Below are 20,701 nucleotides of genomic sequence, written 5' to 3' on the forward strand. Positions count from 1 at the left end.
AGGATTAGAAAGCAAAGATGCCAGACATGTGCTGAACCTCAAACCCAAACTCCCTTACATCCCTGTTTCCTGGTCCCAACATTAAAAAAAAACAAAATAAAACAAAACAGAGATCAAAAGCAAATGCTTTTGTTTCCCATTTTAAACAATAAAACAGACAGAAATACTATAAAAATGAACAAACGAACAAGGCCCAGCCTACTTTCAGTCAGGGTGAACTTCCACACGGTGTTTGTGTGTGCGTCTCCAATGTACACAGTCCCATCTTCCGACGCCACAATATCATGAGGCATGTCAAAGTGCTGCCAAATGCAAAGACATTTGTTATTGGGATGAGGCTTAGATCTATTACAGAATGGCAGAAAAATGAGACACGGCATGGGGCTCAAACGAAAGTGACCTTAATTCCCACCAAAGCCACCCTAGGCAACAGCAGTCGTTCATTGTGTCCTGACTCTGCAGGCCACAGTTCTAGACTCTGAGCAAAGCGGAGGGCTATACAGTCCTCTCAAGTACTGAGGACAGGCTGATTCTCCAGCAGCTTCTGTGTAGACAAGCACAGTTGCATTGGGCTCATGACCGGAACAGCCATTTCATGCCCAACGGATGTGTTCCCTAGCCCTTCTTCCTAGTCCTTAGTTCTTTCTGTTCCCTCTTTGATAGTATTCCCTAAGCCTTAGAGTTGGGGCCATAAATATCATTGTATCTAACCTTCATCTATTTGGGGCACCTTGAGCAGTCCTGTGTCTCTACTGCCAATGGTGTACTCTGAAAAGAAAGACAGTAGACCAGAAGACCCAGACTTCAGTTCACACTATCACTTCCACCTCAGTTTTTAACAAAGATTCCCTAACACACACATGAGAAAAGGGAGTGTTTTCAGCAAATGGTGTTAGGTTACCTGAATCTCCATTCAAGACTCTTTATGAGTCTTGCTGCCTTATTACCCTTACGCTAACATTAAGAGGGAACAAACATTCAGATGTAAACATTTCTAAAGACTGCTGTAATAGAAGAGAAAGATTTTCACGATGTGAGGGAAGAAGCAACAGATATGCCCACAGAAACGGCAGTGTAAAACTTGACCTTTGACCTACAACTGCAGGAATGAATTATGATAACATTTCTTTTACCCAGATTGTGTATCTTTATGATGATAAACAATAAGTGGAAATTCTGAGAGATCCATAAACCTGTTTCATTTTATTGAATCAACCTAGAATACTTCTCCAGTGTTTATGGGGTGATATGATAATTGTTTTCTGGAAGAACAAATTTTGTCTCAGCATGAACTTCTCTTAGGTTCCATGTACTGTGCCTTACTAGTCATGAGTCTGGTGATTGCTGAAGTTTAGGACCAATGTGCTCTGAAGTCTTAATTCAGACCTCTTCATATTATTATGAGTGCAAGTCTTTTGGTTGCTACTCAGTTTTGATGTATAGATGTACATTTCAAATAAAAGTTAATAGCATACTTGATACAGTACACTATCACTAAAAGAATAAGAAAGTCAAACATAAGACAAACTGTAAACCTGAAAGAATAGAAATAGTTTTCTTAATAAGTACAAGGAAGTTAGCTCATAGAAGAATAGCTCTAAAGATCAGATAATCAATGAGAAGTCAAAATATTGCACGTAAAATTTGTGCCCAAGATGTAATGACTTCTAAAACATGCAAAGATTTCACTGTGTTGCACATTGCTTTTCAGATATAATATCTTCTGAAAAACTCATGCTTACAAACTATAAAAAGAGACCCACAAGGAGAGAACCCAAGTTGGAATCTTTAGTTCGTATTTACTTTGTTTTTTTCCAGATACTATAACCTTTCCTAACAAAGGTAGACTAAGGAAGAGACTGTGACCTCTCTTGTATACCGTTCTATCCTTAAGATCTAGTGTAAAACCTACAGTTAACTTTGATAGAATCCAGACTGTCCATCTTCTTACAGACAGACTTCTAAATTCTGAGACATTTTTATAGTTCTTTTTTTCTCATCTTGTTATCCTAACAGACAACTTAAGAATTATGATAACAAGACATTCTTTGTTCAGTGACTTGTGATAGTTACATTTTGATCTAAGTAAACCCAATAAACCTTTCTATATTTGGAAAAATACCCCTTGCCTAAGCATTTTATCAGGCTGATGTTTCTACAGATGATGGACCCATAGCACATGCCTACAGTGAGTATTGTGATCACCCTGACAATTACTCTGCATGTACAATACAGTGGGAAGAAAAGGCCCATGGGACGCTGAGCTGCAGTAACTGTGTGTGCAGAAAGTACTGTTAAAATATACAGTGGCAAATTATTGTAGAGCCTTTACCCACTCACCTAGCCAAGTCTTTAGAATTTGAACAGGTTCTACACAGTACTGTGTTCAATTCTTGTTATTTTTTTTAACATCTTAGTACTACCAATAACAACAACAATGAAAAAAGCTGCCTGCTTGTGTTAAAGAGAGCTATATAATAGTACATTTTCTTCACTACTTGAATAAAGCTAGGAAAAATATCTGTCTGTCCATCTATCATCTATTAATCAATGTATCTATATTGACTTGCTAAGTACAGTCAGTTTAAGCTTGCCATTGTATGTCTATCTACGACAAAGTTAGAACTGTAAAGGTTAATGTTCATCTGGATATATGGACAGTCTATGAAAGACAAGGACATTCATTTTTAAGTAAACGTCATAACAAGATATGACTGCCAACTCAGCTAAGAAAGTTGTCACATCTTTTATGTTTAAAAAATTAAATATATTGATATTCTTACTTTAAATTTCTTATAAAAACTCAGCTAGGCAGTGCACGTAAGTACCTTGCGAACTGGCTTGAAGACATCTATAATTTCTCCACTGGTAAAGTTCATCACAAATCCTTGCACGGGTTCTTGGTCTCCAAAGTAAGGCTTCCCATTTACCGCAAAGAGAAAACCTGTGACAAGAGGTGCAGTCTTTCTTTAAAATATGGATTAATATTTGCTCTGAAATAGAAGAACAGCTTACAAATAATCAATATATTTAGGGTCAATCTGGTCCTTATGTTGGCCAACAATGAAAAATTCTTAGCAGTGAATTATCAGATTTGGGACCAACAGATTAGATGATCAACCTTTGCATATAAGTAAAGAAGAACCTGGAGAGCCTGTTCCAGTTAGGAAGGCATAAAAAGTCAGGATACATAGTTATTGTTGTATGTGCATACTGACATTTAGGGTTACATATAACAGGAATCCTCAGTAGGAATGGGGACATTTTACGTTATCAAAGCCAGTCAGTTCAGATCATCTGATTATGCTTTGAAAACTGTAATGTCTATCTGGCTACAGCAAGGGCAAGAGGAGAATACAAAGACGGTAAGGGAAATTACAGTACAGAAGAAATAATCTGATTTTAGACAACTCCTGCTTGTGAACATGAGATAAGTATTTCAGAGTAGTAAAGACAAACTGTCACAGGAAAAAAAAAATAAGCACTTTACTAAGCACACTTTGTCGTAAAACTACATTTCCTCGTATGTAGTGAAATAACAGAAATGGTGAGGTCTGCACGCTGCATTTTCAAAGAACACATTAAAGAATAGAAGAGGCCGAGAGTATGGCTCAGTGGTAGAGTGTTTGGCTGGCATGCATGGGTTCTATGTTTGCGACTGAGCATTGCAAAGCCTTAAAAGTGCATGCAATGCTAAACCTATGTTCCGCATGTTTTCATCTCTTTAAAAAGAATCTTAGAGATTCTAAAATTATTTCTTATAACACAATTCAGTCTGAGCATAAACTATTGCTACAGAATACTGTGAAGACATTGGCTCTCACATTCTGTTTTTAACTTGAGTTCTTACCTTTTTCCAGATTTAAAAAAAATCATACTTATTTAATCACTTTCCTTATGAGTTGAAATTTCTCGACAAATTAATTCTTTGAATGTGCAGTAAAGCCAATGATAGAATGTCTCTTTTATTGATACTAATGAAGATCCTTATTTATTTATTTTTGTACATTTCTCAGGTAACACAAGCTGGCCCTTTGATTTCATGCTCTAGAGGCATGTAGTTATTCAAGGGGAGAGTATAGTTAATGTTAGCTAACACAAAACTAGATACATTTCATAATGTATTTTAAGATGTGAATAAACTTTTACTTAAAATATTAATTGCCTTAATACACATTCAAAGAAATATTATGGTAATTTATTTTATCATGTGCTTTTTATTTTATGAGTTTGGATTTTTGTTTTCAAATTTCATTTGAAAACTTTTAAAACCATTAGAGTTTATATAAAAATGTTAAAGAAATCAAGATTTTATTGGTAGTTTCTTCTGGCACTTAAATACAAGCTCTGTTACTTTACATTTTTCTCTGTTTTAAATAAGTTGGCCAGTGTGGTGGTTTGAATGAAATGATGGCCATAGGCTCACAGGGTGTGGCATTAGTAGGAGGTGTGGCTTTGTTGGAGTGGGTGTGGCCTTGTTGGAGTGGGTGTGGTCTTGATGGAGGAAGTATGCCATTGGTTGGGGGTGGGCTTTGAGGTTTTAAATGCTCAAGCCAGTCCCAGTGTCCCTCTGTTTTTGATGCCTGTGGATCCAGATATAGAACCCTCAGCTCTCTCTATAGCACCATGTCTGTCTGCACACTGCCATGCTTCCAGCCATGACACTAAGAGAATAAACCTCTAAAGTGTAAGCCAGATCCAGTGAAATGTTTTCCTTTTTAAGAGTTGCCATGGTCAGTCATGGTGTCGATTCACAGCAACAAAATCCTAAGACAGCCAGGACATTTTTTTAAGAAATGTGAAACAGTAGTATTTTGAATGTGATTCTTTCAGATATATAACATCTCTTGATAGTGTGAAGGCAATATCAATCATTTAATAACTAGCCCAGATGATCATAAGTAAAGAGGAATTGGCATTTGGTAACATTTTAAACCCAATACAAAAACAGTTGGTAACTTTTTTTGGAGTCCATTATTTCTGCAAAAGGAATAGTGAATTTGAGTTCAAGTGATTTACAGTGCAGTAATAGTTTTAAAATATTTCAGATCCAATATATAAAGTATCTTGTACTCACTAATAGAAAAGTTATTTAAGAAGCACATTGAATAAAATGATTGTTGAGGGCAGACCAGGACATAACAAAGTGCAAGATAACGATGAAGTACCTGGTATGTATGAGATCGCAAAGACATTCCTTCCAAATGACGCATGCTTAATCTCTCTCACAAATTCTTTGGTGTCAGTTTTGAAACATTGGATCCGGCCATTTTCCCTGTCTGCCACACACAACTGGTCCAGATGAGGCACAAGGGCCAAACTGTGAGGAACACTGAACTGGCCTGGCTTAGGACTGCTCCCAGAAGTCTCTACAGGACAAAGAAAAGCCACAGTTGTCCCGTTCATAAAGTCCTTCAAAGTCTGATGCAACAGCTTTCTATGTTTCCAAATTCATGAAAATAAACCACGTACATCTAAGACGTACAGAAACATTACAGGTTTTATGTGATGACAACCAAACCCATGCCTGTTTTTTGGTCCTCCTGACACAGAATTCCGATTGGAGAGCAGGAGTAGTAATGGATACCTTCTCCCCACTGAGTGATGAACTTTCCACTCGGTGAGAACTGCACGATCCGACTGTTGCAGTAACCATCCGACACGAAGACAGCTCCAGTACTGGGCTCCACTGCCACATCAGTGGGCTGGCAGAAATGATTTTGGTCGCTGCCAGGTTCCATACTCCTTCCCAGAACTAAGAGAGGGCCTTCTTTGCTATGCGGGTCCAATTTGAACACCTTAAAACAACAACAACAACAACAAAAGCTTTATCTACTTTTCATAATTATCTTTGACACACACACACATGATAAAGAACATTTGAACTAGCAATGAGAGTATGGGAAGGCATACTCTTCTTATTCCAAAGAAGATGCTTTTAAAAATAGACAGTACCCCAGAGATCATCCAGTCTAATTCTTGTTTCACAATTAGACATATGGAAATTAAGTTATTTTCGCAAAGCCATCTAGTTAATAAATAGCTAATAGGAAACTATTGCTCTCCACCTCCATTTTGTCTTCTTCAGCCAGTCTGACACTGATCCCACAGCACATGAGGCATAGGTATTCACAGAATGTGTTTGGAATTCCCCAAGAGAACATATCTAAGTCTTTGTGGGATTTTTCTTTTCTATTTTCCTAGTTCCGCATTACCATCATTACATTCAACAAGCTTAACTATCTATCTATCTATCTATCTATCTATCTATCTATCTATCTATCTATCTATCTATCTATCAGGGATTGAATTTAGGAGCTCTGCTTGCTTTGGTCAATCCTGCTTGCTCCGGTTAACCTTGCTCACTCAGTCCCTGCTTCCTCCAGCCCAAAGTTTAATTTATTATCATATGTAAGCACACTGTGGCTGTCTTTAGACACACCAGAAGAGGGCATCAGATCTCATTATAGATGGTTGTGAGCCACCATGTGGTTGCTGGGATTTGAACTCAGGACTTTTGGGAGAGCAGTCAGTGCTATTACCCATTGAGCCATCTCACTAGACCTTAACAAGCTTATCTTATGTGGGTGTTAAGCTATAATACAGTTCTGTGATTGAAATATAGTATCTTTTGGATAGGGCAAACATTTGATTTTTCTTACATACTTAATACAGATTTTGCTTTAATTTATAGACAATTCAGTTTGCTTAGGAAAGAAATCATAAAACATAAGCAAGAACAAAAAAAAAGAAAGGAAGGAAAAAAATAAGATCTAATGACAAGTGAAATAGTGGACCGTGTAGCAAGGGAGGAAGAGGAGGTGGGAAGGGCCCTGAAGATGATACAGGGCAGCTGCCCACGGGGCTGTTAGCATCCTGTGAGCCCAAGGGAGTAGAGAGCCCGAAGACCATGTTTCACACACACGGCTCAGAAATAAAAATGTCGAAGTGAAGACTGATACAGGCTGAAGATGGGTGCCTTCGGAATTCCCCTAGCAGAATCCTAATTTCTCTTGTAGTGGGAGCTGGTGAAGCCTCAGGAGAAAGGCTGCTGTCTGTGCAGGAGGAGACACAGGCGCTGCCCTCTTTCCCTTCCTCATAAAAGGGCACATTGAAAAGAGGCCTGTTGGAAATGCAGGGGAGAACCCACCACAGAGCCCTCTCATGAGAGTCCCCTGATCTCAGGGGCCCAGAATTTACATCTGTGAGAAGGGAATTTGTTGGTTGCTTTCAAGCCACTGACTCTATGTTGCACCATGATAGCACACAGAGCTTACTAGGGCACGATTGTCCCATTTGTTTGTTGTTGCTATTTTTTTTTTTTTTTTGCCATAGAAAAAGTTTTAGTGAAATCCAGAATATTTTGAAAACTAAAACATCTTAGCTGCTGCTTCTTCTTCTCCTTCTTCTTCACCTCCTCCTCTTCCTCCTCCTCCTCCTCCTCCTTCTTCTTCTTCTCTTCTTCTCCTCCTCTTCTTTCCTCCCCCACTCCTTCTCCTCTTTTTTTTTTTTTTTTTGGTTTTTCCAGACTCTTTCTCTGTGCAGGCCTGGCTGTCCTGGCACTCACTCTGTAGACCAGGCTGTCCTAGAACTCAGAAACCCACCTGCGTCTGCCTCCCAAGTGTTGGGATTAAAGGACATCTTAGCCTCTAAGTGGAGACTGCCAAGCAGTAAACTCACCTGATGGAGAGCCACGTCCGTGACCCAGTAATTTCCATCCATATCTATGCTCAAACCATGTGGTAAATAAAACCTGCAAAACAAGCAAACACACAGACAAAACTGTCATAGGTATAGATCTCCAGGCACAGATGAGAGGACTCTAGTTGTCCTTGAACCCTAGAGCAATACACTTTAATAAAATAGGAAGGGCATGTTTGTATCACTATATTTAGAAAAAGACCCAAACAAATGTTGGAATAGGCAGAGGCCTCCTGCGGCAAAGCCAGAGCAGAAGTTAGTCAATCATGTTGAGACTGACAAGGGAAGCTTACATAAAATTATTAGTGTTTATTATAAAGTACGCCTTATGAAGTGGCACAGATAACATCAAGTTTGGAGCAAGGTTTCACATAATAAATGCTAATGTCTCAGAATATACATAAAACAAAGTGCCTTGAGAAATAACAGTGGATTTCTATAGTTTGAACACTTAAAATATATTACACCAAATATAGTGTTATGGGCCTTTTGTTTGTGTGTGTGTGTGTGTGTGTGTGTGTGTGTGTAGTCAGAGGGTGATATCAGGAATCTATCCTGATCCATTTCCACCTTATTTCCTTTAAGATAGGTCCTCTCATTGAATATGGAATTCACCAGTTGGCAAGATTGGCTGGTCAGAAAACCCCAGGGGTCCCCCTGACTTGGTTTCCCTGCCCCATTTTGGCCCCAGTACTGGGGTTACCAATGTGTATCCTGTCCACCTTGTATGTGGATTCTAGGGATCCAAACTCTGGTTGCTATAGCAAAGACTTTTCCTACTGAGATCTCACTTCAGCCCTACAACATCATGTCCACATAAAATCTCATGTATGTGACTTAAAAGCTTTAAGACTGGCTCTGGAAAATAATGAAGAAGAAATACAATAACATTCAGAAGGGGCGTGACCCTCCAGGCACAGTAAATAGGTGAGCTGGACTATCATTAGGAAAGGTCAATCTATTTAGCATATGTGACTGAGGCAGAAAGACCTGTGGGATTGAAACACAGAGTTAACACATGGGAAATACACTCAGCTGGACTTGTTCAAACACCATCGAAGAATCCAAGCTTCCTCTGTTTCTAGCCTCAGTAGGGCTTTGGCACCAGGAATTTTTATTTTTCATGGGCCAAGTACATAACACGTTGATCTAGACTAATTAACTGAACTAGGTTCCTGTTTTGGCTTTGATTTGCTTGTAGCACCGACAGCTCGTGGTTGGCTGAGTTGACGTAGCAGCAGTTATTCCACCTCCTTCCATGTTGACTCTATTCTGGGATGGGGCTGCCTCTGATTAATGAATACACCTCTAAAGACACAGGCTCAAACACACTGTAGAGACGGCGTTATAATTCGCCCTTGACTTATCTGAAAACACCATTAAAAAAAAAAAACCCTAAGCTTTATTATGGCAGTCTCTATTAGGAACTGCATCTAAAGCAGAGGCTATCTGCCTCTCAGAGAAACTGTCCTTGCCTGGGCTTAAGCAGATGGAGCGGGGCAGAGTCCTGGATGCTGCCAGGCTATAATGGGTCAGGGTAACTCTGGAAGCAGGTGTCCCTTTCTTTCAATGACCATGAATATCAGCCAACTGGTTTTGCCTGCCAAATGCCATCTAGGAATTGGACCAAATAATGAGTGGCTTTCAGCTCCAAATTACATGTGCAAACTAAGGGAAAGCTAAAACTGGTATTTATTTAGTCTCCACTTTTTAATGGGAAGAGAAGTCTTTTGTTCTATTCAGTGAGCACTAGGTGACTTGAGTATATAATTTTTATGGTAAGGATTAAAACAAAAACTATCAGTCTAGCTGACCAAGAGCTTACTTCATCATATATATCAAAAGTTGTCTCAATCCTCAGTATGACAGTCACCTGGAAGGTTATAATAGCATTACCTACAGCCCAGACCAAGACAGGGTGGAATTTTTAAACATTATAAACTGAAAAACCAATATTATTTATATGCATGATGAATAACACAATGTAAAGATACATGCATATAACCTGTGGTTTTCAAGTCTAGCTAATTAACAATCTAAGACATTAAAATACTTTTCGTAGTAAAAATATTTGCAATTGTTCCCTAGCGATTTTGAAAGAAGACACACAAATGAGCAATGTTCTGTAAGAAAAGAATTTCTTTTGAGTTTCATAGATGAGTCTAACATTCAGTGATGTTTCAGAAAGGTTTGTTTGGAAAGTCTAAGAAGAGTGATTCAATGTGCCTCCCGTTAAGGGTGGCTTTGCGACACATTCAGGACCTAATGATGTACTTTGTACCCAGCACAGGCATGCCAGCTTGAATAGCACTATGTCATTTTACTCACAGACTCTTGCCGCTGGACTGGAGTATTTCAGCATTCTTTGGGTCAATGACCAGGATAGTGTCTTCTTCAATTGGTCCAAGACCTCTTTGTTGGTAAATGAACTTGCTGTCAAATGAGCTAAACAAAATACAGAAAAATGGAAAATTAACAACCCACAACTCTGGGGGCATTTGAGAAACACAGACCACTGACTTAAAAACCTCAATGCAAACTCAGAGAGGCTGGGATGCACTTGACCTCATGGTCTCTGGAGATGAATTATAAACCATCAGGGATGGTCGGTCAGTGTGCTGTGGCATTGGCTTTGGTGGGCCATACAGTCTCTGACTCACCGGGCCCAAAGCAAGAGCTCATTCATACATCGGGGTGGGAGAAGCTATGGTCCAGAGTTGTCATGGTAACAAAAAATTGTTAAAAACTTTCCGCAGTTTATAAATCAATATTTCCTTTATGGTTAAAGGAGGCTAACTTATTTTAACCTCCTGCAGTAATTACATGGGGACAGGAGGGATAAGAAAAATAATTGTACTAGCCAAAGGTAAAACATGGGAACATGAAAGAATATAAATAGAACATTCACAAAATTTCAGTAAAAAGATACAATTTATTACTGAAAAAAATACACTTAGAGACATGAAGCGTCTCTTTCTAACAATTTTTCATCAGTGCAAAATGGATAATTTGTTTCAAATGAATATAAGAATTTCTGCTTTTTAAAAACTTAGCATCTTCATAAATATAATAGACTATATAATAGGCATGTATGTATTTAAATAGTAATACTTTTCCTTAGAATGTCAGTTATATCCAATACTGTATTTATTTCAATTCTTGTTTCAAAAATTTACATTAGCTCCTCCTCATCCTTAAGGGCCTCATTCCTAGACCCCAGTGGTGCCTGCAACCACAGACAGTGCCAAACCCTGAGTCTCTGACACTTGTCCCTACTTCCTCCTTCCTAGCCACATTGTGACAAAGCTTCATTTATAAACTGGGAACATCAATAGACTAAAAGCAATAACTAATAAGAAAATAAAGATGATGGAATTTTGAAATTTAAAGCATCCTGGCTCCTGGGATTTGGGGCCATTTTTAAGTACAATAAGGATGATCTGACCAATGTACAGTGATACTGTAGGTTGGGTTATGCGATGGCTGTTAGTGATTCATGGGTGGGCAATGGATCCAGTGTGCAGATGACAGTCAAAGAGATGATTCAAGTCTTGGGCAAGATGGAAGGAAATTTTATCATACTCCTCAGTACACCAAACTATTACAGATTTAAAATGTATAACCATTCCTGTCTAGAACTTTCTGTTTATTATTTTTGGATTGGGTTAACTGAAAACATCTGAAACGACCAAATGTAAAAGCTCAAATAAGTAGACTATTGCATGTTTCCGCTGCATGTGACAGATACAAACTGCTACCCAAGGTTATGTAGCAGAGATGAAAATGAACCAAATACCAAGAAACCATTTTATGTGTTCAAAACCAAAGAACTGAATCAGCACACACAGATGTATGACTATATTAACTATAGATGTGTGCTTTCTTTTCATTTGACTGAGTAGTCAAAAGAAGACTTGGAATAGCACCAAATAGCTGTCTAGATATATTATCAACTTGGGAAGGAGAAAGGCTGCTCAAATCCATCATTCATCCATTTATTAGTTGGCTGGTTTGTTTATTTATTTATTTATTTGTTTATTTATTTATTTATTTAATGTGGAACCAATAGAGATGTCCCAGTAGGAGCACAGAAAGTTTTAAATCATACCCTCTTGCCATTAAAAATATCCATCACATAATTATCTGAGCTTCTTGACTAGTAAGGTCTTTGGGGTATATTTTTCCTGAAAGATATTAGTACATCCCTGAAGTAGTTCTTATTAATGATGTATTCAGTTGAACAAAAAATATTGATTTAACTTTGACAGCCTAAAACTTAAGTAAAACTTTTGGCATAAGCTATCATGTGTAGTTAAAGTCACCCAGCACTATCCAGAAAAGAAACATGTATTTACAAAACATATGCAGCAGCAATTATAATCTCTCTTTCATATAATGAAGTATATTTTATTTTGCTATTCTTTGTTGTTTTAGAAATTAGTGTATATTCATCGTACAAAAAGATGGGCATTTCAGTAGGTTTATTATGTATTTTGATTTTGTTTCTATTCACCTTCATGTTATAGTTCCCTTGTCCCAAATAGATATGATTCTAGTTTCACATTCTATAATACTTTGAACTGTTATTTTTCATGAGAAAGAACACATGATATTTGGCTTTCTGAGTTTCAGTTGCTTTGCTCAACACTCATTTCTTACAAGTGATGTAATTTTGTCCTCCAAGGGTGAGTAAAATTCCATTGCCCATACATGCCACATTCTCCCGGTCCACTCATCTGCTCATGACATTGACAGATCCCCTGCTCATGTTTTGATTTCCCTGTCGCTTTCATATGCCTTAAAAGGGTTATTGATACTTCAGGTTTGGTTGCATGGATATGAAATATATGGGTCCATGCCTTTCCTGACTGATTAGCATTTGGTAATATGGAAAATTCCTAAGTCCTCATGATTCTTACCAGGTGCTGACCATTTTGCATGGAGTAAGTGCTCTGACTCATCATTAATAGCTCATAACTGTGGCGTTCCAATTGCCCATTGTGTCTCTTCACAAAGCAGCAGCATATCAGACCTCAGCACACCTAATTCTGTATCTCCCCTCTGCAGAATAATAAGCCACACAGAGCAAGGAGTGTGTTTCCTTGCGGCTGCTTTCTCTTATACTGGGTTGTAGTAAATCTGTAAGTTAACTGCCTCTTCTGTTCATTCACCACCAATCTTTGATCATATAATATTTTTGAAAACAAGTAACAAAACCGAAACTCCCTCAACTTAATTGATAGAGAGAAATAAGGATTTTTCCTCATTGTGAAGGCCATCATCACTTTCCATCCCCAAATTAAAAAAAATATATAATTATTATTCTCTTCTTTTCCCAGACCCCAAACACCAGGCTTGACTTCTGAGAATAAAAGCTGTGTCAATGAACAGAGACAAATAATTCAGACTCAGAGTCCTGTGCTGGTCAGGTCAAAAGAGAAGGGTGTGGGCAATGAACAGCTTGGGGAAGAACAGCCCTTCGTGACATGCACTGTCCTGCACTGCTCTTAATGTAGACAAAACTTGTGCTACCGAACAGACACAACTTGTGTGGTGGCATCTGCATGTATAGTTGAGAAACATCACATAAGTTCAGGGATCACTGGGGTCATCTGGTATGGTGGGAAACTATAAAATGGCAAACCGAAAGAGGACACCAACAAAACTTAACAATACAAGGCAAATGAACCCGATCTTCATAACCATAATATGGAATAACTGGAGCCCTCAGCTTTCTCAGCTTATCAATATGTATTTCCCAATATCTTATGATAGTATAGCAGTCAAATATTGTTTTTTGTCTGATTTGCTATGTCCACATATATTTATGTCCCTTGTGTGTAAAAATGGCATCGTATATACCAAACTATGTACCTTTTCACCGAATTCTGTTTATTTTCTACAGATTATTGCTATATTTATGCAATATTTATGAAGTCTCTCTCAGGGAATAGGTATGCTCTTGAACTTATTAATGAGGGAATTTATTTATGTGCCCACCCACAAAGAAAAAGGGGATCCAAAGGAAATAAAACAAAATTCAAATATTAGAGAAGCTACTTACATTAATATCATTTAATTATAGCTATTTACCTCTAGTTATGGGAGTGACAAATAAGGAAAGTATAAAGTTCATAGGAAACAATGTAGCTTCAAAGGCCATTAATTCAATGGGCCTGACCCTTCCATTTAACATACGTTAGCAGATGTCTGTACGTTTAAACCGGCAGCACTATGAGACATTTGGCTACTCAAATGATTGGTTGTCTTTCCTAATCCTTTCACTTGGGATTGAAACGAACAGCTGTGCTTGGGTGTTACACAGGGCAAATAAAAAAAGGCACAGGCTCTGTTTCTGACATGAGAAAACTGTACACACACACACACACACACACACACACACACACACACTAAGCCAAACAAAATAGTTTATAAACTCTTTTGTAATTCAAAGAAAGGTAACCCTTGAACAGCTCACATATGGATGTCAGATTATAGAGCTGGCTATATCGTTGCTATAGCAAACTGATTATTTAGTGTTTTAAAGCTGCTACCCCCCACTTCTGTGCTGCAGAGAAGTCTTTATCTCAACCACATTTAACTTTTCATGGGGCACAATAATGCCCTGCACAGTTCACACAGTGCCCGGAGTCCTGATGGATTCTGTGTGCCTCTCTGAAAAAGCACTCAGCTGCAAAAACTGTGCAGTGTCCTGTGGGCAGGAATTCATTTCTTTATTTTAACAGTGTGAATTTCCCATTAATGATTTTGCACATTAGCAGCTAATCAAACAGTTTGGATAAACCCGAGAAGAAATGCTTTTCCATATTCACACACAGACAAAGTGCCAGAAGTACAAAATAAACTTAGACGCCATCAATCAAAATTAAGGGCATGAAAAATAAGTAATAACACGAAGAAAGAAACAGCATGTTGTGGTAATTATATAAATTAAGAAACTGGGAAAAGAACCATAGGTTTTCAATTGAACAAATAAATAAAAATGTGCCTTTAATGTTAGGGGAGCAACTTATAAGGCCCCCTAAAGTGGGGGTATGTTTAAAATGTTATGTTAAGAACACTCTGGATGCACACTTGGTTTGGAAAACCCCTGTGATAAGGAAGAGAGGAAGACAAAGAAACCAGTGTAGTCATTTGGTATTCTGACTGGCCTAGACCTGGGACCCCCTAATAAGCAGTTAAGAGAATATGGAACCAGATATCAAGAGCCTAGGGCTCCAGATCATGTTCATCTAGATCATGTTATCAGGTAATATTAGGCAATCATTAAAACCCCCAGTTTGTTTCTGACAAGGTGCTGATACGCTAGCAGGTCAAATCTCTTGATATATATCTCAGAGCCAAAAAGTGGGCACCAAGACAGTCACTGCCACCTGTCTCTATAAATATGGCTGCCTTGCTTTGAGACCGGCATCATTAGGCTGGAGCGTTTCCATGATTCCAGTTCCTGCACAGGTGTAAACAAGGGAGAATAGTGAACTGATGACATAGAAAGAGTGGTGTGAATGTGGGGAGAAGAGGGCCTTTGTGATCTGGGTGATTGCAATATGGCAGAGAGGAGGAGAATATGGGAGCATTCCTTTCCTAGAACTCAGCTTTCTCTCAGATATAGGGAAATTCAGAATGGTTCAGCGAGTCTGAAATGTGTTGTTTGGGTCCCAGCTAAAATATTATATTCCCCTTACATGAACACACACACAGACAAACACACACACACACACATGCATACACAGGCACACACATATACACATGTACACATGCACACACAGACACACACATGCATATACATACACATATAAATATATACGGACACGTGCATGCAAACACGCAGACATGTACAAACACACAGATACCCATAGACACACAGCACAAGTACAAACACACAGACACATTTCCACTGTGAATATAATCCTTTGACACTAGACATCTAGAAGATACAGCAACAAAGGAATTGCATCACCAGTTGTATTTAATACTCGAGGTAATGCAGCCACATTAAAGGTACCAGAAACCAAGCTGTTTTTAGATTAAAATTACTACATCATCTTGAAGATAGGTCAAGGGCCTAGGGAACACTTTGTTTGCAAAATGAAAATAAAACATAGAAAAACAGGAGGAAACCCCATTCTGAAGTATTGTGATAAAGGAATACTCAGATTTGAGTTTAGCAGGGGAAGAACTCTATGCTATCTGGAAAGGCCTCAGAGTTAGATAGCATAGACGGGGGTTTTCTTAACACTGGAAAAAGTTCAACATGGAACAACTCCTGATAATCCACAGAAAAGATGCACTGGCAGCTAAGATCAAGCCTTCTAGTGGTATTTGCTCTGGTGCTGCTCAGTGTATGGTCTCTGCTTTTGTGTTAGTGAGCCTTGGCTTTTCTTTAGCTGGTTCAACATTCTAGGCCTCCAAATCTGGTATTTGTAAAGACAGATAAAGAAGGCACACCATATGCTATGAAACTCACCTTAAGGGTGCTCAGTTGGAATATCAGTATGTAAACGACCTTCTCTATGAGATCTGTATTATAATAAAATGCTAATATGGATAGTATTGATATAGCTTGGGTTACCATATCCTTGACATTTTCACTTACACAAATTGCTTATTTTGTTTTTCTGTACATTTTGCTGTTTTCTTTCCTATCAGTGGCATACATTTCCCCCCCCCCTTCCAGCTCCACATGGGGAACAACAAATGACATAGGCAGACAGCTTTAAACCCCTGAGAATCAGGGCAGAGATGTCAAGTTTAGTCAAGGGTTTTCTGTTGAGACGCTACCTGGATGCTACCCACCCACAGTAGAGATGAAGGAAGGGCAGGCTCAGAAACAAACCTTTGTCTGTGGTAATGTCTTCTGAGGGACAGAAGGAGCAGCTTTCTTTAGTCAATGTTACCTCGCTCCTGCTCGGAGGCATTATTGGTACAGTGACAGGCAGGAGGATCAATGGAACAGAATTGAAGATCCAGAAATGAACCCACACACCTATGGCCACTTGATCCTCGACAAAGAGGCTGAAAACATCCAATGGAAAAAAGATAGCCTTTTCAACAAATGGTGCTGGTTCAACTGGAGGTCAGCATACAGAAGAATGCGAATTGATCCATCCTTGTCTCCTTGTACTAAGCTCAAATCCAAATGGATCAAGGACCTCCACATAAAGCCAGACACTCTGAAGCTAATAGAAAAGAAACTGGGGAAGACCCTTGAGGACATCGGTACAGGGAGAAAGTTTCTGAACAGAACACCAATAGCGTATGCTCTAAGAGCAAGAATTGACAAATGGGACCTCGTAAAATTACAAAGTTTCTGTAAGGCAAAGGACACCATCAAGAGGACAAATCGGCAACCAACACATTGGGAAAAGATCTTCACCAATCCTACATCAGATAGAGGGCTAATATCCAATATATATAAAGAACTCAAGAAGTTAGACTCCAGAAAACCAAACAACCCTATTAAAAAATGGGGTACAGAGTTAAACAAAGAATTCTCACCTGAAGAACTTCGGATGGCGGAGAAGCATCTTAAAAAATGCTCAACTTCATTAGTCATTAGGGAAATGCAAATCAAAACAACCCTAAGATTTCATCTTACACCAGTCAGAATGGCTAAGATTAAAAATTCAGGAGACAGCAGGTGTTGGAGAGGGTGTGAGAAAGAGGAACACTCCTCCACTGCTGGTGGGGTTGCAAATTGGTACAACCACTCTGGAAATCAGTCTGGCGGTTCCTCCGAAAACTGGGCACCTCACTTCCAGAAGATCCTGCTATACCACTCCTGGGCATATACCCAGAAGACTCCCCACCATGTAATAAGGATACATGTTCTACTATGTTCATAGCAGCCCTATTTATAATTGCCAGATGCTGGAAAGAACCCAGGTATCCCTCAACAGAAGAGTGGATGCAAAAAATGTGGTATATCTACACAATGGAGTACTATTCAGCCATTAGAAACAATGAATTCATGAAATTCTTAGGCAAATGGATGGAGCTAGAGAATATCATACTAAGTGATAACCCAGACTCAAAAGGTGAATCATGGTATGCACTCACTAATAAGTGGATATTAACCTAGAAAACTGGAATACCCCAAACATAATCCACACATCAAATGAGGTACAAGAAGAAAGGAGGAGTGGCCCCTGGTTCTGGAAAGACTCAGTGAAACAGTATTTGGCAAAACCAGAACGGGGAAGTGGGAAGGGGTGGGTGGGAGGACAGGGGAAGAGAAGGGGGCTTAGGGGACTTTCGGGGCTAGAAAAGGGAAATCATTTGAAATGTAAATAAATTATATCGAATAAAAAAAAAAAGATTAAAGGAGGTTAGCTGCCCCAATGTTAGGGCGGATGGGTGGCTCTTTAAAGTCTCATTATTCCCTGTTGGCAACAGGCACTTTCTATTTCTGCTCTAAGAAACATCTTAAAAGTAGCCATGTTGAGACTGGAGAAAAGTGGAACCCAAAGCAAGAAAGGAAGGTCATTTTTCAGGATATTAAGTGGTTTAGGGGTTTTATTAATTTCGTTTGGGTTGGGATAGTGGTTTAGAAGAGCTTTCTCAGAAGGGTGAGGCTTGAGGGGGCTTGTCATGGTGCAGCTAGTCAGGATAGCCATTGCAATAGCTGTTGCGAAAAGCTCAGAGGAGCGTTGGGTGCTGACACCGAAAGCTTCAGGTTCTGTGGGATACATAAAAATGATCCCTTCCCAGGAACCGAGAGGTGAAACAACTTAGGTTTGCTTTAGAGTGAGCCTTTGCCTCCCGGAGCTGAGCATTTTGTTGTGCTGAGATGCTGGACAGGAAAGATTTCAAGGAAAACGAACATGAGATGTGGCACGTGGCTTCTAGGCTGAGATCAAGCAAAGGCCTTGCTCTCTCTGAGCAGAGCAGCAACAGGAAGACAGGCTCAAGCAACCTTCAACTCCAGCATCTCGTCAGCACGCATACATTCTAGAAGAAGGCATTACGGCTGTGCAATGAAGAAAAACCATGTTGCCTTTCTAATTTATACCAATTCATTCATATGGGGAGGGTGGCCATCCACGACTATGCGAAAAACCGAAGCTAAGGTTTTTCTTTGAATAAATCCAAATCAAGAAAAAAAAAAAGAACAGAAAAAAAGAAAAAAAAAACCATCACAGAGTTTAAAAAAAAAGAACAAAAACAAGCAAAGAAACAAAAATGAAAAACCCAGTACAGAGTAATCTGTTGCGTTTGACCTTCTCCATGAATAATAAAGAAGAAGTGGCCTGGAAGCCAATATTTGAATGATCCTGAAGAAGTCTTCAAAAATTATGAATGGGAAAACTAGCCGTGGCCAGCAGATAATGCCAGGGAGGGAAGGAGAGACTGTAAATAGTCTTATATGTAAGAAATAAAGTTTATGGTCGGGCGGTGGTAGCGCATGCTTTTAATCCCAGCACTTGGGAGGCAGAGGCAGGTGGATTTCTGAGTTCGAGGCCAGCCAGGTCTACAGAATGAGTTCCAGGACACCTGAGCTACACAGAGAAATCCTGTCTTGAAAAAAACCAAACCAAACAAACAAAAAAACCCAAAACAAAACAAAACAAAAAAAAGAAAAAAAGAGAGAAAGAAAGAAAGCAAGCAAGCAAGCAAGCTTAGGAGAAAGGCAAAATGCAGAACAGTCAAGAATCACTTTCTTCTAAGTTTCCAGCAGCATTTGTTTCCTAATACCATTTCCCATGGCAAACACACTTGACTTGGCGAGTGTGCCGCCACATGATTCTGGGAACCGAGATGAACGCCAGGGGATGAGGAAAAGGCAACTTTACAGTGGGGACCGCCACATAAGCCCTAAAGCATGTTCTCCTAACGGAGAACACTCTCTTCTTTCCTAGGCCAGGTTTGGCTCCTTCTCCACGCTCGCCTCTGCCGACCCCTTTGCTACCGAACTCTACCAGTGTCTGCTATTTGCTCAGAATGAATTTGATATGAAAATGGAAACCCTGGACTCTGTCCAATCTTAGCTTTTGCCAGATGAGACTGTCTCAATGGGAGAAAATGATGCTGTAATTTTCTTGTCTGGCATAATGTGGTAAGAAATCCATGCAGAAAATGTAGCAATATTCATTAAAATGAGGACGATGCCACAATGAGTGGTGATCGTCTGCTTTTAAAAGCACTTGTTAAAATACCATTAGATGTTCAATAGCCACCAACCAGTGCACCAGAGCGCACGGTAGGCATGCTGAGACCATTGTTTGCTTTGGGCTTCCAAGCAATAGCTTCCTTATATTCAATTTGTGTGAGGACTGGAAAGGACAATTAAACTGCAGGAGAAGTACTCATCTGTTTTGAAATGTGGATTAAATTTCATATTCAACTGCATAAAAAGAACTCATCTACGTATGCTTGACAGAATGAGTTACCACAATTTGAATCAAGAGCTCATAGAAGGAAGAGTAGATCCCCAATTTCCCAGATGAGCTTCCACACTTTTACATGTAAAAGGAAAATAGGCATTAGGATTTGCTGAAAATATATGTAAAATTCCACTTTCATGTGCAAATTTGTGATTCAGGAACTAGTCAGTGGATATTCATCTCTAAGTAGAATCAAAACAACATACTGAGTTTTGGTGACACACTTAAAAAAAATACAGCTATTGAGTATGCTCAGAAACCATTGGGGACAGTATAGACAAGTGATTAAGTGGCCAACTCTGTTTCACATGTAAAGGACAAGAGGCAACATCACAAGATTTCTCCTCTGCTATTTATTGTAGTCCTATGTGGAAATAACATACGCGGTCTGTATAAAAATCACACTCAGAAGTATACAGAATGATCTGGCAATGTAAGGCAAACATCTCACTATCATTCTTGAAGTTGTAGAGATAGATGTAAGGGGAGGAATAATCAGAGAAACACTACAGTATGATTGGAGCATCCACTCTGCAGAACACTAGCCATGAATCCAGTTACTACATATCACTAGCTAGTGACATCACATAAGGAGA

The 20,701-nt window shown here is 39.1% G+C and overlaps 1 protein-coding gene across 9 annotated transcripts in view; it reads right to left on the reverse strand.

Annotated features, from left to right (window-relative positions):
• Pam (peptidylglycine alpha-amidating monooxygenase) overlaps positions 1-20,701 on the reverse strand; it is a 273,258-nt gene that overhangs the window by 14,600 nt on the left and 237,957 nt on the right. For all 9 annotated transcript variants that reach the window (XM_052192590.1, XM_052192587.1, XM_052192592.1 and 6 more), the window contains 6 exons: positions 10,030-10,146; positions 7,681-7,753; positions 5,588-5,798; positions 5,169-5,369; positions 2,829-2,944; positions 203-302 (listed from right to left, as the gene is read on the reverse strand). In XM_052192590.1, the coding sequence (XP_052048550.1) occupies positions 203-302; positions 2,829-2,944; positions 5,169-5,369; positions 5,588-5,798; positions 7,681-7,753; positions 10,030-10,146 (818 nt within the window). The remainder of the gene's footprint in view (positions 1-202; positions 303-2,828; positions 2,945-5,168; positions 5,370-5,587; positions 5,799-7,680; positions 7,754-10,029; positions 10,147-20,701) is intronic.

The sequence above is a fragment of the Apodemus sylvaticus genome, chromosome 9 (assembly GCF_947179515.1).
Source record: "Apodemus sylvaticus chromosome 9, mApoSyl1.1, whole genome shotgun sequence".
NCBI lineage: Eukaryota > Metazoa > Chordata > Mammalia > Rodentia > Muridae > Apodemus > Apodemus sylvaticus.